This window comes from Hyaena hyaena, unplaced genomic scaffold (assembly GCF_003009895.1).
Source record: "Hyaena hyaena isolate Hyena2069 unplaced genomic scaffold, ASM300989v1 scaffold_0, whole genome shotgun sequence".
In the NCBI taxonomy this organism is placed as follows: Eukaryota; Metazoa; Chordata; class Mammalia; order Carnivora; family Hyaenidae; genus Hyaena; species Hyaena hyaena.
In genome coordinates this window covers 6,379,352-6,396,852 of record NW_024080632.1, presented here as the reverse complement: position 1 = coordinate 6,396,852, position 17,501 = coordinate 6,379,352, and the positions used below count along the sequence as shown (strand labels likewise).

Genomic DNA, 17,501 nt, shown 5'->3' with positions numbered 1-17,501 from the left:
AAGAGCTGAGGGGCAAGGAAAAAAAAAATCCCACCAGTTCTCTAGTCCCAGTTCTGCCGCTGAGCACCTGCGAGCCTAGGTTACTAGCGGCCTCTGGGTCTCCAGCTACTCACCTGTAAAATAAAGAGAACTGTGGTGCTTATTCATAGGTTGTCGGGAAAATTAAATACAATGATGTGTGTGCAGGGCCCGGTACATATGTCAGGTCCTCAATCATGTCTGCTATCGCCATCATCATCATCATCATCTACTCTCCAACCAAACTCTTCCAGCTCAAATATGACGCAAGGCTGAAGTTAGAGGGCCGTGGTGATTCAGGCCCTGGGGACTCACGAAGACCCACTCCTTATATTAAAACACAAGTAAAAGCTAAGGACGGGGGCTCCCCCAAAACTGGTCTGGGCCAAAGAGAGATTTCCCAAGTCCCAAAGGGATCCTAAATACACCCACCACAGTTCATCCAAGCCTCTACTGTGGATTTTCCGTTTGTTTTACATTGTTTTGAACAGTATGGCCAACATCCTATTACAGGTCTCTTTGAGCAGGCGGGACAGTTTTTCTAGAAACTGACTTTCTCTTATAGACTTATTCCCCTTACTCTAGATGATTCCAGGAGCTATAACTCTCCTGCCTTCTCATTTTGCTTTTATTATTACTATTTTCAAATAAGTAAAATGTGTTGACCATATTGTTCCAAAACATCTTAAACAAAAACAACTCCATGTCTCACAAGAGAGGACTAGATAAACTGTGGTAGGTTTACATCATTTGAATGTAGCCATTAAAATTAAAATTAAGAATTAGATCTCTATGTACCAGCACAGACCTCAAAAAGCTTAAAAAAGAAGTTGCGGAATAAGAGATACATTCTAAGGCCTGTGTATGCGGATTCTAAAAACACACAAACCAACTTTATATTGTTCACAACAGCAGCAAGACAGTGCAAGTATAAAAACACATTCAGGAAGGATCTATGCCAACCTCTCGATGGCGGTTTCCTCTGGGGAAAGAGGGAGGGGATGGCACTGGGCAGGGGAACACACGGGGCCACAACTTCCTCAGTGATATTTTATTTCTTGAAAAAGAAAAGTGATCTGAAGAAAACTCTTCAAAAGCATTTTTCCCACTAAGAAAGCAACAGAAGGAAGAGGGAAGACGCAGGCAACCGGGTTCAGGATGTGCGGCACGAGGCTCACACGCTGGTGGTGGTGATGCTCTGCTCGCCTCACCCGTGGGGGTCTCTCAGGGGAGAAGAAAGGCCCCCCATGACGCCCCTTCTGCTGCATGCCTGCGCGCGCATTCTCAGGAGGCCTCGCCTGAGGCCCGAGAGCAGGCTCCAGTCGCACCTGACCGGCGGGCCAGGCCTCACCAGGGGCCGGCAATGAGGGTAGCAAGTGGTCCTGGCGTGGTCTTCACATTTCTTACCTGAAAAGCCCTCTCGGGGTTCTCCTCTTCCTCCCACTTACCTGACAGAAAGGGTGAAGTCTCCGGGGTTACTTTTACTGGGCCTCGCCAGAAAGCTGCCATCAACCCCTCTTGTCAACAGCAGGTTTTCTGCCTCCACGCCAGTGATGTTTGGGTGAAACCATCTTGAGTGAGAGAAAAATGGACAGAGCCATGAAAACCAAAAGACTCTGTCAGCACTGCTTCCCACCCGGTCACAGCAGAAACGCCGAGGGCGAGAGCAACGAATAAGAGTACAAAGCCAAGGGCGCCCGGGTGGCTCAGTCGGTTGAGCGTCCGACTCTTGATTTCCGCTCAAGTCATGATCTCGTAGTTTGTGAGATCGAGCCCCCGCGCTGGGCTCCGCGCTGACAGGGAGAGACTGTTTGGGATTCTCCCCTCCCGCTCTCTCTGCCTTTCTCCCACCCCCCAATAAATAAAGTTTAAAAAAATCTTTAGGGGCGCCTGGGTGGCTTAGTCGGTTAAGCGTCCGACTTTCGCTTAGGTCATGATCTCGCGGTTCGTGGGTTCGAGCCCCGCGTCGGGCTCTGTGCTGACTGCCAGCTCAGAGCCTGGAGCCTGTTTCTGAGTCTGTGACTCCCTCTCTCTCTGACCCTCCCCTGCTCACGCTGTCTCTCTCTCTCTCCTAGAAATAAATAAAACATTAAAAAAAAATTTTTTTTAAATCTTTAAAAAAATACAAAACAAGACCTTCCTTCCTCTTCCCCCCTTCTCCTTGGTCACGCCCCCTCCTTGACTTCCTCTTGGCAGGAGCCTAGCATCCTGCTAGCCCAATGGGCGGGGCTGGGGGCACGGTCAGTGGGACTGGGGTTGGGGGTCTAGGTATTAAGCCAAGCCCAAAGCCCAAAAAGACAGTCCAAGAGATTGAACGCGTGGAGAAGAATTAAACAAGTAAAGAAACTAATGAATAAACATATTGAGGATAATGAGAGCCAGGCTTCTCATTCGCAAAGGGAGAAAGTCCAAATAAATTCTGGTGTTAGATTAGAATCGGAGGCAATATAAACTCTAGTTTTTAACGTCCATGTAGAAGTAGATATGGAAATACAGATGGAGGTTTCTATGTAGGTATATGTGCATCCGTGTCATGCATACATATTTTCCTAGCTCCTTCTCCTCAAAGGGCCCGGAAGCAATGACACCCCAGTAGCCATCAGCATAACCAGCACGCTTATCATGGTTTCTAAACACTGTCCTCCAACAAAAGGAAGTGGATTCCTTGCGGGAAAAGCTGATCCCAGGTCTGGGGCCCTAAAGATGAGCTTGGAACGCCTTCCTGTGTCACAGAATCCAGCTCCAATGAGGATGTGTCAAAAGGATACAAGAGCCAGCTTAAAGGGACTCCTACCTGCCAAATTAGACAATTCGTACCTCAAAATTTTAAAAATGAGAGACGCCTGGGGGGGCTCGGTCAGCTGAGAGTCCTACTTCGACTCCGGTTACCATCTCGTAGTTTGTGAGTTCCAGCCCCACGTTGGGCTCTGTGCTGACGGCTCAGAAACTGGAATCTGCTTCAGATTCTGTGTCTCCCTCTCTCCCTCATGCTTTGTTCTGTCTGTCTGTCTCTCAAAAATAAACATTAAAAATTTTTTTGAAATAAAAATGATACTAAAAGAGAACAGACCATTGAATAAAATAAGAAAACTAAGAGTCCATATGGATATTAATTCTTTTAACTAATTAAGGTTCTTCCACAAGGTAAGTATAGAATAACGATATGATAAAGAAATTCCACTTCTGGGTACATACCCAAAAGAACTAGAAGCAGGGACTCAGAGGGAGATTTGTATACACATGTTCATAGCAGCATTACTCATAACAGCCAAATGGTTGAAGCAACCCAAGGGCCTATCAATGAATGGCTGGATAAGCAAAATGTGATTATATACATCAATGGAGTATTATTCAGCCTGAAAAAGTTAGAAATTCTGCCACACGCTACAACACAGATGAACCTTGAAGACATTATGCTAGGTGAAACACACCAGTCACAAAAGGACAAATACTGTAAGACTCTACCTCTATATGATGTACGTAGGGTGGTCAAGTCCAAAGAGACAGAAAATAGGACAGTGGCTGTCAGGAACCGGAGGAGGAAACGGGATTGCTGGTGGCTAGCAAGTGCAGAGTTTCAACCGGGAAGATGACAATGTTCTGGAGATGGATGTGCTCAGTGATTGTACATCAATGTGAATGTGCTTAATGCCACTTAAAAATCATTAAAATGATGTGGCATCTGGGTGCTTCAGTAGGTTAAACGTCCAAATCTTGATTTAGGCTCAGGTCATGATCTCATAGTTTGTGAGACTGAACCGTGTTGGGTTCTGCACTGACAGTGCAGAGCCTGCTTGGGATTCTCTGTTTCCCTCTCTCTGCCCCTCTCCCACTAGCGCATGCTCTCTCTCTCTCTCAAAATAAATAAATAAATATTTTAAAAAGTTTTAGGGGCACCTGGGTGGCTCAGTTGGTTGAGCATCCGACTTCGACTCAGGTCATGATCTCAAGGTCCATGGGTTTGAGCCCCACGTCAGGCTCTGTGCTGACAGCTCAGAGCCTGGAGCCTGTTTCAGATTCTGTGTCTCCCTCTCTCTCTACCCCTCCCCTGTTCACACTTCGTGTGTGTCTCTCTCTTAAAAATAAACATTTAAAAAAACTACATGGGGACAAAGGGAAAGCTCTTTGCAGTAGAATCACAAAGAATGATACATAATAAATACAGGAGTAACAGAGTTAGGAAATCACCATTTGGTAACTATCACATGAATAGGTCAGGCAAGAACCGTCACAGGACACTAGAACTAGTGGGTGAACATCTCAGGAAGTACAGGGTATTTACAGCAACTCAAAGTACCTCCCCATGAAGTGTTTATTAATTACTAATTAATTAACAAATAAAAAATATTCAGGGGTGCCTGGGTGGCTCAGTCGGTTATGTGTCCAACTTCGGCTCAGGTCATGGTCTCGCAGTTCTTGAGTTCGAGCCCCACATCGGGCTCTGTGCTGACAGCTCAGAGCCTGGAGCCTGTTTCAGATTCTGCATCTCCCTCTCTCTCTGCCCCTCCCCCACTCTCACTGTATGTGTGTGTCTCTCTTTCTCAAAAATGAACATTAAAAATAAACAAAAAAAATTTTTTTAATACTCATGAACTTCACAGTGGAAAGTCTGACAGATAACTATCTTAACCAATTGATAAAAGTTAACACCACCAGTTATGGATTAAACTGGCATCATATGCCTCCTGACCTCATGCACTGGGAAGAACAAGTGCCATTTCTGTGATATTCCTGCCAAAAATGCATCATCTGATCTGATTATGAGGCACATCAGAAAAACCCCAATGAGTGACATTCTACAATGTCAGATGGAGATAGAAATTTAATGATATCATTATAATGTGAATTTCCTGATTTTGACAAGTGTACTATAAATACATCTATGTTTTCAGGAAACACACACTGAAGTATTTTATTTTTATTTTTCTAATGTTTATTTTTGAGAGAGAGACAGAGCACACATGAGCAGGACATGGGGCAGAAAAGAGACAGAGAATTGGAAACGGGCTCCTGTGCTGTCAGTGCCCTATGCAGGGCTCAAAGTCACAAACCATGAGATCATGAGCTGAAGTCCACACTTAACCAACTGAGCCACCCAGCGTCCTTACACACTGAAGTATTTTACACTAACAAGACAACATGTATGCAACTTACTCTCAAATGGTTCAGAATAAAATTATACATACAGTATATATACACGTGGGGTAGGCAAATGTGATACAATGTTAGCTGGCAAATCTCAGTAAAAACTAAACTAAACTTTGCTTACAATACTTGTATAAATTTGAAATTAGTTCAAAATAAAAAGGTTTTGAGGTGGCTGGGTGGCTCAGTCGGTTGAGCGTCCGGCTTCGGCACAGGTTGTGATCTCACCATTCGTGGGTTCAAGCCCCACGTCGGGCTCTGTGCTGGTAGCTCAGAGCCTGGAGCCTTCTCCAGATTCTGTGTCTCCCTCTCTCTCTGACCCTCCCCTGCTCACACTGTCTCTCTCTCTCTCTCTCAAAAATAAATAAACGTTTAAAAAAAGTTTTAAAACACACACAAGTAACAAAGTCCACCATGAATGCCCCCCACTTCAGAGGATTTCTCTTTGAGCTGCCAGTAAGATTTCTTTCGTGGATTCTAAAAGTCACCAACATTTGTGGTAAAAAGAGTAATTTCTGAAGTCAAGTTACCCAGGGCCTTTATAGGCTAACTCAATACTCCCAGGAATATAAGTCAATTATTAAATATAGAGCCCTGGTACTGATATGCAAATGAACTTTTAAGAGACTTCTCAGCAAATATTGGCCCAATGAGAATGTCTTACAACAGTGAAAGAGAGAGAGGAAGCAAGGGTGAAAAGCTGTCGTAAATCATGCACTACGGACTTAGACGGTTCCACAGCACTGTGGGAAGTAGATTTAGTGCCTGCTTTGAGAGGGGGGATAGCTAGGGGCACCTGGGTGGCTCAGTCAGTTAATAATGTGTCTGACTCTTAGTTTCAGCTCCAGTCATGATCTCAGTTTGTGGGTTCAAGCTCCACATTTGGCTGTGAGCTGGCAGCACAGAGTCTACCTGGGATTCTCGCTCTCAAAAATTTAAAATTCTCTCTCAAAACTTTAAAAAGGGGAGGGGGCACCTGGGTGGCTCAGTCAGATAAGCATCCATCTCTTAACTTTGGCTCAGATGATGATCTCACAGTTCATGAGTTTGAGCCCCACATCAGGCTCTGTGCTGATGGCGTGGAGCCTGCTTGGGATTTTCTCTCTCCCTCTCTCTCTGCCCCTCCTCATCTCATGCTGGCTCTCTCTCTCTCTCAAAATAAATAAACATTTAAAAAAAGAAGGGGGATAGGTAATAGGTACAGGGTTTTTGAGTGATGAAAATGTCCTAAAATTGTAATGCAGCATGTGAACTGTATGCTTTAAATGAACCAATGAACTGTATGCTTTAAATGAACTATATGCTTTAAATAGGTGAACTGTGTGGTAGGTGAATTATATCTCATTAAAGCTGCTGGGAAGGGAAGGGAAGGGAAGGGAAGGGAAGGGAAGGGAAGGGAAGGGAAGGGAAGGGAAGGGAAGGGAAGGGGAAACCGGGATAATAAAGAGAGGGCTTACTAAATTCACTCATTCCACAAACACTGTGAATACACAGGGGCTGAGGACACACCAGTTAACAGAATAACATCCCTCTCCTCAAGAGGGTTTCTTTATAATGGAGGAGACAAAAACCAAAAAATAAAATAAAAGCAAATATATAAAATGTCAGATGGTAATAACTGCTACAAGAAGCAGCAAGAGGGGAATAGAGAATGAGGGAGATGTTACTTTTTTTTACTGTTTACTTATGTTTGAGAGAGAGAGAGAAAAAACACATTAACACATGCACCCAGCATGGGCCTCAAACCCATGAACTGCAAGACCATGATGTGAACTGAAATCAAGAGTCAGATACCCGACCGACTGGGCCACCCAGGTGCCCGAAGGAGGATGCTACTTATACAGAATACACAGGGAGAGCCTCAGTGATAAGGTAACATTTGACAAGACCTGGAAGAAGTAAGGCAGCAACGTGCCCGTATGTAGGAGAGGAGCATAATAGGCAAGGAGAGGAGCAAGATCAAGGGCACGGGGCAGACCGTATTTGACATGTATCCACAAAGCCAGTGTGGCTGGAGCACAACAGGCAAGGGACACACAGGCAGATGAGGCCAGTGAGGTCATGAAAAACCAGAAGACACAGGGCCATGGAGACGCTGTAAAAACGTCAGCCTATATTTTTTATAAAATGGGAAAGGGCTGGAGAGTTTTAGGTGGAGGAGTGACATGATCTGACTTATATTTTTAAATCGCCTTTCAAACTACCATGCAGGGATAGCACCCAAGTCAGTTAAGAAAGCTACTGTGATAAATAATCTGCACAAGAAATGATGGGAGCAAGGACCAAGGTGGCCGCGGTTGGAGGAGTGATAAATATCCAACCAGGAATATCTTAAGGGTAACCAATGGGATTTCCTACGGGATTACACATGGGATGGGAAGGAAGGAAGGAAGGAAGGAAGGAAGGAAGGAAGGAAGGAAGGAAGGAAGGAAAGAAAGAAAGAAAGAAAGAAAGAAAGAAAGAAAGAAAGAAAGAAAGAAAGAAAGAAAGAACGAACGAACCAACCAAGAATCTAGGTTTGGAGCCTAGTCAACTAGAGGGTTGGAGATATGGAAAGGGTCGGGAAAGGAAAATTAAGTGCTAGAGATGGTACGTGTAGAATTTGAGAAGCTTAGTTATCAGAGTGTTGGAGCACCCTAAGCACAAAATGTTAGATATTCCTGACAACGATATTAATAAATATAAGATTGTTCTGACAAGAAATAATCAGGAGAGGCAAGAATGTGCACAGATGTTCTCAGCACTCCTGCTGTTTACATTAATGGAAATTTATTTTATCTTTCATTTTTCCTGTACCATCTCACTAGTGTTTTAGGGGAATCTGAACGTCATTCTCATTGGCCTAGAAAAACAATCACAGGGCTCAGAACAAAAGGAAAAAATATTAGTTTGGGTTTTACTCCTCTGAGAGCTTATCAGAAGATAAAGATAGAATTTGGCCCAGGGAGAACTCAACCTTAATCTATATGCCTATCATCCCAGCATCCCATACTTTTGCATTCAGTATGATTACTTAAGCTATCCTTTTTTTTTTTTTTAATCTTGCCCAATTTCTTTGATCCCTGGTTCCCACCTGAGTCCCCACTGTCCTAGGGAATCAAAAAGTACTATTAGAGGGCTTCCAGATATTTCTAACTTTTCAAAACATAACAATGGAAATCTTACATTACCCCTCAATTTGTCTACCTACATAAACTAATTAAAATGTCGAATGCCTTTTGCTGGTGCCTGCAAAACAATTATGTTACTTAGTGTGTTAGGCTGAAGCAGGGTGGCATTAGGCTGCCTTCTACCAACAAAACAAAGAAAGAAAGAAAAAAGGGAAAGCCAATTATTATATAATAAATGCAGATTTGGAAACAATTTTTTTCAGAAGACATAATGCTGCCTTCCAGTAAAAAAAGAAGAAAAAAGGGGAAACCAATTATTATATAATAAATGCAGGTTTGGAAACAATTTTTTTCAGAATATTGGGTTTAGGCTTAAAAAAAAAAAAGAAAAGAAGAAGAAACCCCTGGGGTGAAAGGCTGGGAATCATGGCACAGGGCGGCAAAGCCTTATGGGTAGGAACACGGGCTGCAGCTAGACTGCCCTGGTTCACATCCCAGCTGCGTGTGGCCACGGGCCAGTTATTTCATCTCACTGCTAACTCATCTATAAAATGGGCAGAGTAACGTGCACATGTGTGCAAACACACTACTGCCTCCACACACACAGACACCGCATCCTCCTGACCCACACCTTCATTTTTTTCACTGACTGCAACTTGAAGATCCTTCTATAGCAGCGTGTTCTTTTTAACAGCTACATGATACTCCACCTTATGAATATACCAGCCAGAATTTAATTGCTATTATAGGATATTTACATTATGCCTGGGTTTCGTTATTACAAACAATGCAGCACAACATATCCTTTACAATCACCATTACACACTTTTTCAAGGACATCTCCAAATTACATTTTCAGAAAACTGCTTTGGCAAGAGTTCGCCTTTCACTTTGACAAATCTCCCCAACTGCACTCAAAAGAAGGTACCAGTTTCAACTCCCATAAACTGAGTATGAAAGACCCTGTTTTCTCTCACTTTTGCCAATACTGCATATGTTACCAAATTTTTTCATCTTTGTTGCTCTGATTCATGGAAAAAAAGTACCATTCTAGTTTGCATTTCTGTGTGAGACTAAGCACTTTTTCGTATTTTCAAAGCCCCTTTTTCTTCCTTTTCTATGAGTCGTCAGTTGGTCACAGCTCGTTTTCTCTTGCATTTTTTTCTTCCTGCTGATTTACAGGAAGGAGCTCGTGATACAACCAGAAAATGATCCTTTATTATACGTGTGGCAAATATTCATCTTAGCTTTTGCACTTTTCACTCTGTGGTATTCTTTTTCCACAGAAATTCATCGTGGCATGGTGAAATGTATCAGGTTTTTCCTTTATGATTTCTGGGTTGCTCACTATACTTAGAACAACTTAATTCACAGCACTGTTGTGAGACAAAAATAAGACACATATAAAATGCTTAGCACAGAAGCAGCCCGTAGAGTTTCACCTTTGGAAGTAGGAATTTTCTTTTTAGTCAGAATAAAATACCATAAAGAACAGAATATCACAGGACCCTGCAATGTGTGACCCCAACCTCTCTTGCTCTGGTGACCTGTTTCCCCCGAATATGCCCATGTGGCCAAGCCTGCTTTTCTCCAGGGTCAGATGCTCCCACCCTTCCTTCTCACAGCACGCTGAGCTTCCCCTAAGTGATACCAACATGAAATCTATTCCTCCAACCACCAGGTTAAAGGCTGGAAGGGCAGCTCACAAGGGAGAGAGCCTGTCTGTTTCCGCTCCAATGTGTAATGTGTACCTCCGGCTCCAAGCAAAGGGGCTAACGCAGGATTTCTCAAATATCTGTGGCTACATGGGAAGGACAAGAGCAGCCATGGGGTGGGGGAGCCTGTCACTGCCCTCCCACATTCACAGGTCACAGGTGGCGTCACAAGGGGCTGTCAGGAGAGACGCAAGTGTCAGATGGCAAAGGCTCTTATCAGACCTGCCCCACCAACTCTTTATTTGAAGAAAAAGATGATTATTTCTAGTACTCAGTCAATCCTTACCCAATCTGTAAGTGCTAAGGAGTTTATCTTCCCCAATCTGTATGTTCTTACAATTTTAATAAGAATTTCCAAAGCAAATGTCCACCAGCGCATGTGCAATGTGTCCTAAAGCCCCTCATGCACTTGAAAACACTACATGTGGCTATTCTAACTAAGTTAATATCAGTAGGGAAAGAACTACTCGGTCTAATTCTTTTCGTCTCTGTTACCACTCCAGCACCTACACAGCCTGTCACCCAGCTGTGTTCTGCGGCCCTCCCCTGTAAATGCGCAGGTGCTCATAACCAGGGTAACAAATACATATTAAAAAAAAAAGACCACAGCTGCTCAGGGTTCTTTCTACGGGACTACAAGCTAAAGTAGACCATATTGGGTAGCCCTACAAACAGACCCAATTTAAAGCAATGAAATTTTACATTTAATCGGGCCATTAGAGGAAAAAAAGTCTGGCAACCAGGACTATGATGGATAGAATATACACTGTTTACTTTTAAGCTCTGTTTAATTTAGGAGTCAGAAGGAAATATAATTTTTCTATTAAATGTATTTTTTTTAAATCATACCTATGTTCTGGATTTGTTTTTCCCTTCAACAGAGCCAATAAGCATACACCTTTGAAAGAAATACTATCTAGCGGCGCCAGGGTAGTTCAGTCAGTTAAGTGTCTGACTTCAGCTCAGGTCATGATCTCACAGTCTGTGAGTTTGAACCCCGCATCGGGGTCTGTGCTGGCAGCTCAGAGCCTGGAGCTGCTTCAGATTCTGTGTCTCCTTCTCTCTCTCTGTTCCTCCCCTGCTCATGCTCTGTCTCTCCCCCTCTCAAAAAAATAAATAAATACATTAAAAAATTACTTTATTCACTAACATGAGTTACATTTTTCTTTCTTTCTTTTTTTATGTTTTATTTTTGAGAGAGAGAGAGACAGACAGACAGAGTATAACCCGGGGAGGGGCAGTGAGAGAGGGAGACACAGAATCTGAAGCCAGCTCCAGGCTCTGAACTATCAGTACAGAGCCAGACATGGGGCTCAAATTCATGAGCCATGAGATCATGACCTGAGCCAGAGTCGGATGCTTAAACGACTGAGCCACTCAGGCACCCCAAGGATAACTTTATTCTTAGAATAAATACTGAAGTATTTAAGGGTAAAAGACTATGATATATGTAATTTATCCTCAAATGTTTGGGGGGAAATGATAAAATATTTTATATGTGTACTTACACACACATAGAATGTAAAGCAAATGGGATGAAAAGCTAACAGGAGTGCGTCTGGGTAAATGGTATGCCATCTACATGTGTATTCTTTGTACTATTCTTATTCTGATAACTTTTCTCTAAGTTTGAAATGAATCCCAAGTAAAAAATAAAAATTATTTTAAAATTTTCTGAAACGTCCATGTGCTAGAGTCACCAGCATGCCTTACATCATCAGTGAGTTATCCATCCTTACCCCTGAAGCTGGCTGTAGTAGGTACCAAAAAAGGGATGACAGAGAGAAAAAAATAAGACGGAGCAGAGAATTTGCAGTGAGATAGAGTATGGAGACAGAAAGAGGGCAGATTTATAGTTTTACCACCAAAAACATTATATATTTAAATAAGAACTTACAAATTATAAAATAAAGATCTCCCCATGTTTATTACACATACCTTTCTTCAGCATTTGTGCACTAGCTCTGATAGCAAGGGCAAAGTAATGAGGTGTTTGCCTTCGTGCGTTATGGATGATAAAAATTACTGCTACATTTACTGACTGCCATGTGCCAATTCTGAAACTCCAGAAACCAAACTTTTAACCATTACATTCTGCTACTTATTTCTAGCCACTTCTAACAGCAGGATCTAAACCCACACATTGTCCTACCGCAACCTCATGTTCTCACTCTTGCATATTTTACAGGAATAATGCTTACGCAGGATCCTGCTGATGCTGAGGATGCAAAAGACGCTACAAAAGTGACTTTCACTGCTAAAGGCGAAGCCCGGTCGACACCACCGACCCATCAGGTAGACTGGCAACAGGAGATGAGGCCGATGGTGGTCTCTTTACCCCTTTATTAAATAAACTATTATTTCATTTACAACTTACAATTATACCTATCATGTTATTAAGAGTGAACAGAGGCAGGTGATGTTTACAGAGGAAGCTCAGTAACCAGCATTTAGCACAAAGGCTGGACAGAGCAAGGGCTTAATAAACATTGGCTATCACCTTTGTTATCATTATTATTACTGGTGGAACACAGCAGGAAAGATTCTTCTCATGCATAATTATGTCAGTATCACAATAGGCCATGTTGACATACGTATCATTTATGTTACACTGCCTTTTAATAAACTTAACTTCAGGGTTTGAGGGCTGTCCCTACATTATTCCAAATAGCATATAATTAGAAATTAAAAGCTCTAGTCCATACCCTATCTACTTGCACTTTGATGAATTTTAAGCTCTTCTTCCTTAGCTGTTTTTTTCAAAAAGCACTTGTAATCACTGAAAACTTTTTCCCACTTACATGTAAAATTTGTGTTCAATCACTGACAATTCGGTGATGTGCAGGATGCTTATCACAAATAAGGAGAAGTTAGAGTTCACTCAATCCCTTAGTTCTTTGTGAGGGTAAAGACAAACAGTAGAATTAATAAAATTAATATTACAAGGCTGGCCTCAAGGATTATAGACACTTGAAATGTCAGGTACTAAGGCCACACATCTCTATCCCTGGCCCCATCTTCCACCTGGTGTGGATGTAAATGGGAGAGTTTAGTCTACAAAAAAAAAAAAAAAAAAGGTAATGTAAATGCCCCTGTACTACAGGCAAATTACTAGAACTCCATTTGAGTTTATCAACAAGGTGATTAATATCATGGGTCCAGACAAGATGAGAAGAAACAGATAAATTCCCAGTCCTCCCTTGTATATAGTAGGCATTTGATGAATGGCTGTTGACTGAATTTGGAGAGAGGATAACAGACATGGGGAAGAGGATAAGAGAAAAAATCACATGGGAGGGGGAGAGGGAAGGAAGTGTCCCCCTTTTGCTCATTCTAACACCTGCATATCTGTCAGCCCCTGATGATCTAAATGGCCATCTTCTGGCATTATTATTTACTACGGATCTCAGCTCATACATGCTCTAGGCAGGGACCACCCATCCCTTAGAAAGAGCTGAGAGTGTGTATGTGTGTGCACCACCACCACTTGTGAAAAAAGAGCCACAAACCAGTGTCTAAAACAAAATGCCCAGAGGCTTCTGGGTGGCTCAGTTGGTTAAGCATCCAACTTCAGTTCAGGTCATGATCTTGCAGTTCGTGAGTTCGAGTCCCACGTCAGAGTCTGTGCTGACAGCTCGGAGCCTGGAGCCTGCTTCGGATTCTGTGTCTCCCTCTCTCTCTGTCCCTTCCCTACTCACACCCTGTCTCTCTCTGTCTCAAAAGTAAATAAACATAAAAAAATTTTTTTAAATAATAATAATAATAAAATAAAACAAAATGCCTAAAACACACGAGCCTGAGTGAGCCTCAAGAAACAAAAGACAGAATCCCTACCTGCAGGGGACTTTACAAACCCACACGATTTGTTAGGAAATCACACCAGAAATCTAAATACCCTCCCCTCCCGACCCCTCCCCCGCCATCGTGAACACAGTCTACAAAAGCTTAGCTCTCTGCAGCTAGGAACTTATTTATGTCAAGTGAGTTTAAAAAAAAAAAATGCTGACAAACCAAAAAGAAAATACAATGATGCTGAATTTTTTGTTTTATCTATGCACCCTCTTCCCCCAGTGGTGTGGGGCAACAGTCAAGTAGGCCGATAATTTCAGGAACTTCTTCTCAAGACTGCCATGCTAAGAAGAGAATTTAAACTAGGGATTCAAAGTCTAATTTCAGTTTCTTGACTAAATATAAAGTGACACTGGGTATATCTTTCTTACCAGCTGCTCCAAAAAAAAAAAAGAAGGAAAAAGAAAATCATTATCTTCGTCCTTCGGGAGAAAGTTTATAGTTTGGTACTTCCTGCAGATTACAAGAATATTCCTCTTTTCTAATTAAATTTTAATATCCTGTAGGAAAAGGATAAGTCACAAAGAAAGGGCAGTCAATAGAGACCAACATTCTAACTGACAGAAGCTAGAAAAAAGTTGTTAAGGCAGCTTTTTAATGGTAGTGAATAGCTCTGTCTTTATGATATCTTCTCATGGAATTTCACTGGTCAGCATCATGACTCTGATGACAAGGCAATAAAAGCAAACTGCCTCCAAGGTTTTCTACAAATGGCTCCTGCCCGAGTTCAAAGCCTCTCTCTCGCTCGTCTGCTCTCCCTGAGTCCACTCGTGTCTCCTACAACCCTTTCTTCATGCGAGCCAGAGGGATATTTTTAAACTGACCAGCTCATGCGGCTCCCCGATCACATCCTTCTATGGCTTTACACTGCTCTTAAAATACAGTCCAAACTCCTCTCCGTGGTCCACATGACATCTGAAGACCTGACAAGTTCCTGTGTGGTCCAGTCCCCACCAACCTCCCCAGTCTCCCTTTTGCTCTTCAAGTGCTCCAAGAACTTCCCCACCTCAACGCTTGCACACCTGCTGTTTCCCAATGCCCAAACACCCACCTAGGGCCTAGCACAGCGCCTAGCACATGGCAGTCCCCCAACAGTTCTTGAGTGAGTGGATCAGCGTTTCAAAAGAATGGTTCAGTGGGATGATAAAGACTTAAATCTAGAATACGTTATCTTTACAATAAATATATTATATGTCTGTATATGTATATATGTGTGTGTGTTGTATAGACAGATCCCTGGGGGGTGTGTGTGTGTGTGTGTGTGTGTGTGTAAATCTCAGCAAACAAGTACATATGTATTCTAAACAGAATATCTGTACTGATTAATTTCTATCTCAGTTCGGTACTAGCTTTATTAAACTCATTTGATGCCGGCACACAAGTCTGTCTCCCTCTCTGAATTTGATGCTCCTTGCAAACATGAACAGTACTATCCCCGTTTCAATGCTGTCAAGGACCGCAGCACACACAGGTTTACAAAATGCACACAACCCTCCAAAACTCAGTCGTGAACTGAGCTGCAATTTAGGGCATCAGAACCCAGATCAGGGTCTCAAAGCCTTGGCTGCAGCACACAACTCCTCCAGGGCATCAGGATCTGCCTCTCCTTAAAGGTAAGGCAGGATTTGCCTTCCCTTAGAAACGCCAGCACTGGATGGCAAGGGCTGCCTCAGTCCTAAAGGGAAAGAGGAATAAGCACAGTATCCTATTGTTCTCTAGCTGCCTGACAGCGTACACCAAGGCCCACTAGCAACAATCATAAACATGAACTGGCTCTGCTTTTTCAGGATTTTGTGTGACTCGCCAACAGTCTCCACGCTGACCATGTGCAAGAAGGGTAAGTAATCTTAGCGGTGGCCCCTGCGTTTGAGCAGCTCTGGTCAAAACTCTGAGCCGACACAGGGACACAGCATTAATAAAGACATCCCAGTCACCATTGGAAAGGCACAGAACTGTCATTTTTCAGCAAGGCAAGTTTATTTACTCCCACAGGAGATAAACAAACATGGCCACCAGGGAGAGCCTGAGACAAAATGTACTTGACCTGCGACAGATAAACCAAAAGCCTGGAGTCTGAGAATGAGCTACATTTTCTGCTCCTCTCGGCTCAAGTCATCGTACATTATCTTTCAGAAAAGCAAAAGCAAATGTAAAGGATGTGCCGTATGCTGAAAGAGGGCTTGGGGAATACAGACAGTTTTGTCAGCTGAATAAGGCAGAAACTGGGCCCACAAGCAACCTCAAAAGCTAAGTTTGGTACTATGACCGCTGAATTATGGGGGGGAAGGGAGTCATTTCATTATTCACTGCCTTCATTTCCCTAGCTGTGATGTTGAGACTTATCAGGAAACTGAATATACTTACATTTAACTGAATGTATACAAAATCTAAATCCTAGACACACCACAAAGAATTATTTTGATTTAAATTAAGCAAAAACAAAATTGAGAATAGTATTGGTCATGCAGGAGTCAACTCAAATGATCACTGCCTCAGAAAGATCATTCTGAAACGCATCAAACTAACCACATTATCCCCATTTGTTTTTTATTCCTCGCGGCAGTTTTTACTCCCCGAAATTGTGATACTCATTCGAATGTTTCTTTTCTCTCTCTTGACCAGAAGAACAGCATCTTTGCCAATCTTCCGGCTTTATCCAGCTTGGTTATTATTTGTTGACTGAATTCATACTGAGGTTAAAAATACTTTGAAAAAGAAGAACAAAGCTGGAAGACTAACACTGATTTCAAACCTTATAATAAAACTATAATAATCAAGACCATGTGGTATTGGCATAAGGACAGACGACTAGATCAATAACATAGAATGGAGTCCAGAAACTGACCCACACATAAATGGACAACACATTTTCAAGAAAGGTGCAAATTCAAGAAAGACGGTCTTTTGAACAAATAGTACTAGAACCACCAGATATCCATATGCAAAAAAAGTATATGTGTGTGTGTGTGTGTGTGTGTGTGTGTATGTCTTTCTACCTCACAATATACAAAAATTAACTCAAAGTGGATCATAAACCTAAAACCTTTGAGAAAACTTTTGAGGCCTTGGGGTAAGCAAAGCTTCCTCAGCATGATCCATTAAAAAAAAACTGATAAGCTGGACTTCATCAATATTAAAAACCTCTGTTCTTAAACAAAAAACAAAACAAAACAAAAAAACAACCTCTGTTCTTCAAAAGAGACCAGTAAAAAATGAAAAGACAAGCTGCAGACTGAGAGAAAATATTTGCCATTCTGATAACGAACTTGTATCCAGAATAAAGAATTCTTGAATCTCGATTAAAAAAACAACTAAATAAAAATGGAGGAAAATACTTGGTCAATTAGACATGTCACCAAAGAAGATATACAGATGGCAAAAGAAAAAAAAAAAGCACATGACAAGATGATCAACATTATTAGTCACCAAGGAAAATACAAATTAGAACTACAAAGAGATATCATGACACACCCACTAAAATGGTTAAAATTTAAAAACTGACCCTATCAAGTGTTGACAGAGATGTGGAGTAACTGTAACTCGCATATGCTACAGGTGGGATTGTAAATGGTATAACCACTCTGGAAAACAGTTTGGCAATTTCTGAAAAAGTGAAATATACATCTACTGTATGATCCAGCCATTCTCCCCACCCCGAGAGGTA

At 42.1% G+C, this 17,501-nt stretch overlaps 1 protein-coding gene across 2 annotated transcripts in view; it reads right to left on the bottom strand.

Moving 5' to 3' along the window:
• PTPN11 (protein tyrosine phosphatase non-receptor type 11) overlaps positions 1 to 17,501 on the bottom strand; it is a 77,311-nt gene that overhangs the window by 57,311 nt on the left and 2,499 nt on the right. For both annotated transcript variants that reach the window (XM_039240123.1, XM_039240198.1), the window contains exon 2: positions 1,467 to 1,589. In XM_039240123.1, coding sequence (XP_039096054.1) covers positions 1,467 to 1,589 — 123 coding nt within the window. The remainder of the gene's footprint in view (positions 1 to 1,466; positions 1,590 to 17,501) is intronic.